The sequence below is a fragment of the Panicum virgatum genome, chromosome 3N, assembly GCF_016808335.1.
Source record: "Panicum virgatum strain AP13 chromosome 3N, P.virgatum_v5, whole genome shotgun sequence".
NCBI lineage: Eukaryota > Viridiplantae > Streptophyta > Magnoliopsida > Poales > Poaceae > Panicum > Panicum virgatum.
Window position 1 is genome coordinate 6,842,952 of NC_053147.1, and position 5,497 is coordinate 6,848,448.

Sequence of the window (5,497 nt, forward strand, 5' to 3'; positions counted from 1 at the left end):
GTATTCATCTTTTAAGGTTTTGTTTCCTAACCATAGATCTTCCCAAAATCTAGTTTGTTCTCCGCAATGAACTTTGAAAACTCCAAATTATAGGAAGAGATCTTTCACCTCCGTGAGGCCTGACCAAAAATGAGAGTCTCCGACCTTCTTAGATACTTGTGATAAGGTTTTATCTCCTAAATATTTTTTCCTTATTAACTTTTGCCATATGCCATCCTCATTTAGAAGTTTGAACAACCATTTGTTGTAGGCATAAATTTTGTGTCTCCAAGTTGATTATTCCCAACCACCAACACTCTTTGGTTTATTCAAAATACTACATTTTATTAGTCTATACTTCTTATGCTATCACATTTACATGTCCCGTTTGGTCCGGGCATAATTAGTGTGAGAAAATGGGAGTTAAGAGATAGAGATTTAGAATTCCGTTTGTTTGACTGGAATGGGAATTTTAAAATGATAAATACAATAGGGATCCAAGCACAACAAAGAAGTCATCAGCAGGATGGATGATTCCTGAGCATCAGCAAAATGGGCTCTCATCAGCAGAACAATCGATTGATATATATGTATAGATCAGATAACATCCCTCGTGTACAAAGCTTCCATTCCATCACGAATTCGCCATGCGTTTTACTTACAGAAGGACCTCGCATCAGCAGCTACCGTCTCTACCTCTCTATATCAAAGTGGTACTAGCATATCATCATCAGCCGCCGCCGCCGCCATTGTATCTGTAGCATCATGTCAAGAGCTAGGCGAGCGTGGAGTTTGGAGGGGTGATGCCCATCATCTTGTAATACGCCTTCTCCGCCTCCGCCATCCTCGTCTGGAACATGCCCCATTCCTTCCTGCACCGCGCCCTCACCTGGACGACAGATTGTGATGTAGTGAGACCCCCCAAGAACAAGAAGATGGCCACGAGGTTGTAGCAACCGCGCTCCCCTATAGATAGGGATAAGGGATTCAGTAGTGACAAGTCAGATAAGATGCGTACCCCTTCCCATGGCGCTTTCCCGTTTTCTGACTGTCCCTGTGGGTTATTGCATTTGTGATGGTAGGGAAGATGTAAGAAATCCGTAGTTGCGATTGCGGCTGTCAATCTTAAGAAACTAGAAACAGAGAGTATCTCTCCTTACCTGGTTCCCGAGAGAAGGAACAACTTGGTGAACTATCCACTGTGAATCGACAACTCCAATCTTTTCATGAGCAGGCTGCAACAAATGACCTCATTCGGTGACTGCATTCAGGATAGCAGGTTGCTGGAAGGTACAACTTTGCCACAAACAGAACATACCTCCACACATTTCCTGAGAGCAAAATCCAGGCCCCAACCGTGAACCAAGTCATTCTGCATCCAAATCAACATTGAACAATTACGCAAAAGGAAGGTCGCTGTGAAAACAGAAGTGAAAGTACGACAGACGAACCTGAATCATATGCCACACACATCTCCATGCATCTCTAGAAAAGACAGGAGCCATTATTTCAACAAACCTGTACATCAAAGACACAAAGTTACCTCTCTATGTAATGCATGATAATCTGGTGACAATATGATGGGAACTAGGAAGTATCCTGGGAACACATACGCGGCACAAGGTGGAAGATGAGGATCAGAGCACCAGCCCGGTCTCTCCTCTGTATCCCTATAACAAATGATGCTAAAATTAAATACTAGACCTCAACAAAAGAAAAAACACGTATCTGCTTCAGAGATCAGAATTACACTCACTTGTGAACCTCACGGTCACCTCTTCTTTTGGTCATCTGCCATGTTAATCCCCGATCAGGCTCTAATCCAGGTTGAGAGATCTCCAGATTATGCTTCTTAACAAGCTTGATGTACCTGTAATCCAACACCATCATGATATGTAAGCGAGTCATGGCAAGAAGCACTGAGAAGAAGTAAGGAGAATGAAGGCATACTCCTCTGCATTAAAATGCTCCACCCCAAGGTCCTCATCCCAAATGAATATGTACTCATAAGCTGACACAATATCAGGATGCAGGAATCTCTTGGCATACCACCTAGAGGTGTAAGTTGACAAACAAACTTTTAGAAAGCAATTATTTCAAAGCAACGGAAATACAATAAGTACATTAGAGCACAGAAACATACCATTTAGTCTGTTTCCTGACACTTATATGGATAGCTCGCTTTGACCACTCGAATTCATCCCACTCGGTGACCCGACCATCATAGTGGAATAACAGGATGGCAAAATTGTCAGACAACTGCAGAACCATCAACGAAATAAAAAAGGTATCTGAGTTAAACTAAATGCCAGGCTTCATTTTCATCAAAACTAGGGAAAAGCTTTTTTTTTTCAGCTCACTAATACTATTGGCAAAATTACCTTTTTCACTGCTCTGTTTATATTTTCCTTCTGTGCAATCCCTACAGTAAAGGTAACAAGATACTTTGGTTTGAAGGGCAGGTCCTGTATATTCAAAATGAATTTCAGCATACAACATTACAACCAATAATGTGGAAACAGTGCAAAAGTTAGGTTCTTCAGTTTGAATTATTTGTCAACCCATCAAACAATAGTGATGTTAAGCAATGTATATGCTTGCAGCACATGTCAAAAGAAACATAAAAACATAAAATTTGGAAATGGGAACAAGAAAGAACAAGCATGAGAAGGATCATAAGCTTCTTGACATGTTCAGCTCTATAAATACTTCAAATTCACTTGGAGGAGATGGTGAGATGATGCAAGTATGGTGCACAAGAAAATAATACCTCACTTGGCTCTCCCCATAACCTGCGTAGATGGAAGTCAGACTCTGGCACAACGATACCTGGTGCTAGCCTCTCTGCACCCTTGGGATTTGTTGGGACATATATCTAAATATCATCAAAGGAAAATCTCAGTCAGTAAGAATGAACTAGATATCTGTGAGCAAACTGGTGATCAGAAAGAGTAAATGATTTATTAACATGTTTACATTTATCAAGTATTCAAACGGCCTATCACAAGTAGTATAGCACAAAGTAATATAACAAACCTTTAAAGAACTGTTTGAAGTTGGTTCGGTACCATTTCCCCTTGCATTTCTGGCAGAAGTCCAAGCATGATTGAGTATAGCTTGGGTAGTCAGCCCAGAGTTTTTGTCTTCAATGTATGAAACAAAGCTAGCTGGGAAGTGAAGCTGGCAGATTTCAAACAGACATAAGTTACATCCTTACAATTAGTGGAAATATTGCAGTTAAGTTGAAATCACTATCATGATACCTTTGTTATGCTAACAGAAGGGAATGAAATTCCAATGAAAAAGCCAAGGACCGCTCCAATAATTGTTACCATAACAAGCCTCATGCTTTCATTTGGAAACCTAAGGACACTGCAAGCATCAACATGCCAGAATGAATCAGTAGACAAAAATAGCCGTCAGGGAGTTCATGGCTAAAGGGAAGACAAGAATATGTATACGAACCTACGACCGAAAGTTGCGAGTTTCGCCATGCTCTAGTACAAGGATGTAGCTAGAGAAGCAAGACAGTTGAAACTGACAAATGCTAAGCATCATATGGCGGCGAGATCATAATGGAGGCAGCTTTGTGGAATCAAAAATGGAAGCCTGGAGGAATCACAGACAATGGCAATCCATAATCAGAATCAGAGGACTCCAAATAAAGTTTTTGTGTATCTACATAGCTATAAACGCGTACGAGCCAACAATTAAGCAGAATATGTGAGCCTCACAAACAGTAGCATTATACGATTTTGTGCGTGTAGAATGAACAGCTGCAGAGCAATTTTCAGTTTTTCTTGCAGTCAAATTCAAACAGCTTATTTTCCTCTATCGAATTGCAATTCCTCACAAGTACAGAGTAGGCCTAGTAGGAACAGCTGAATTAACGGCCTCTGTTAATACGACGCAAAATGGCAGCTCCGAATTCGAAACAGAAAACCGCGCATCTATATTTATTCTTTCTTTCTGCAGTGGTAGCAAGTAGCAGAAGCCCCGTGCATCTGAAATCCCAATCCAAAGACCAGCCAAATCACCTACCCGCGGCGCTCAAAAAACAAATCTTTAAATCATTGTTTGCACGGTGGAACGATATATAATACTACAAGTGGCTGGTACGACGAATCGAAAAATCAAAGCAGACGGCGGAAAGGCGGAAGCTTTGGCAGCAAACCAAACCTGACCAGGCCTCCGCGAGCTGAATCCCACGGCGCCGGGCTTCCGATCGAGGGAGGCGGGCGCGGCACCCCCCGGCCGAATTCCGGCCGATCAGCCACCGGCCGTGGGCACGGCCGCGGCGGCGTCGGCGTGGAAGGGGCGAGGAGCGGAGCGCGTGGGCGGGCCGAGGCGTGCGGGGGAGGGAGGGAGGGAGGCAGGCAGGCAGGCGCGCGCGTATATATGCGTGAGGCGGACGGTGGACAGGGTGGAAGTCGTGCGCGCCGCGGCAATGTCAGTTGCGATGGAACGGAGGAGCGCAATCCGATCGATCAAGGCGGAGCGCAGCGAAGGAGGGAGGAGGGAGGCAACCAAACCCAAGGGAAAGTTGGGGACGACAGGGAGAAAGCGCGGAGGCCGCCCGTCTCTGCCGTGGCCGCCAGCCAACCCGACCAACCGCGACAGGCAACCTGGCCCCTCCCCGTCGACGGGGACGCCCGGGCCGTCCGATGCCAGCGTGCCCTCCTCCCGCCGCCCGATCGCAGGACCACCCGTGCCACGCACGCCACGGCACAGGTGTATGGGCCGAGACAGCTCCACCATCTCCCATCTCTCCTTTTTTTTTTTTGAAGGGTTCATCTCCCTCTATCTCTCGTGTTGGGGCCAGGCCAAGAAGAAGAGCACGATCCATGTGTTGTGTGGGCTCCAAACATTTTTCATTTTTATCGATGGCAACGGTTAATTGTTTTTTTAGGCAACCACAGGCATGGCAGCACGTTCTTGTGAAAAAGGGTGGGCTTACATGGCTTCTTTCCCCCTTTTGGAGGGACTTGTCTAGCTTGATCAAACACAAACACCCTTGAGATTCTATAATAAACATAGCAACAAACATTGTGAATTACTTCTGCCGTCCCAAACTATTAATCGTTTTAGTTTTTCTAGATTCATAAAATTTGTTATGCAACTACATATGCCTAGGTGCATAGTAAACTTTATAAATTTAGAAAAGTCAAAGCGACTAATTTGGAACAAAAGGAGTACTAGACAAAGCTTAGTTGGCTGGGTTTATTATAATTAAACATATTTCATTCAGAATGTTCATGTGTTACTGGATTTAATTTAAAAATTAGCACCCAACATTCAGGTCATAATCGACATGCTCGTCGATAGAGACATATATGACACTTCGTCAATCTCGCTAATATATAGTGGCTTAGTCTCTGGGTGACACGTGAGCACCCTTACGTGTATATGAGTATCTCTAGTATGCTTCAAACAAATACTAGATCATAAGGACATTTCTAACAAACTTCTTATGTTAGACGGCTTCATGTACCAAAGCATATGAATATTCAATTTAATG

At 43.8% G+C, this 5,497-nt stretch overlaps 1 protein-coding gene across 3 annotated transcripts; it reads right to left on the minus strand.

Annotated features, from left to right (window-relative positions):
* Positions 1-523: 523 nt before the first annotated feature.
* On the minus strand, positions 524-4,554 carry LOC120667134. Of its 3 annotated transcripts, none has more exons than XM_039947175.1 (15): positions 4,159-4,554; positions 3,445-3,588; positions 3,243-3,351; positions 3,016-3,159; positions 2,750-2,854; positions 2,361-2,444; positions 2,123-2,238; positions 1,930-2,031; positions 1,736-1,849; positions 1,593-1,649; positions 1,431-1,497; positions 1,298-1,351; positions 1,140-1,214; positions 998-1,033; positions 524-868 (listed from the first exon to the last, which is right to left on the minus strand). In XM_039947175.1, exons 2-15 carry the CDS (start codon positions 3,471-3,473, stop codon positions 755-757), a joined length of 1,206 nt encoding a protein of 401 aa, XP_039803109.1. In that variant the 5' UTR covers positions 3,474-3,588; positions 4,159-4,554; the 3' UTR covers positions 524-754. The 3 variants fall into 3 exon arrangements, with proteins under 3 accessions (XP_039803109.1, XP_039803110.1, XP_039803111.1); XM_039947176.1 differs by having other exon boundaries at positions 4,164-4,532; XM_039947177.1 differs by lacking the exons at positions 524-868; positions 998-1,033 and having other exon boundaries at positions 1,098-1,214; positions 4,159-4,532.
* Between the last annotated feature and the right edge of the window lie 943 nt (positions 4,555-5,497).

Coding starts and splice junctions, on each gene's coding strand:
- LOC120667134 (XM_039947175.1), bottom strand. CDS start 3,473: ATGGCGAAACTCGCAACTTTCGGTCGTAG. Junction 3,160..3,242: donor CTTCTGTTAGCATAACAAAG/GTATCATGATAG, acceptor GAAATCTGCCAG/CTTCACTTCCCAGCTAGCTT. Junction 1,498..1,592: donor CATCTTCCACCTTGTGCCGC/GTATGTGTTCCC, acceptor TTTGATGTACAG/GTTTGTTGAAATAATGGCTC.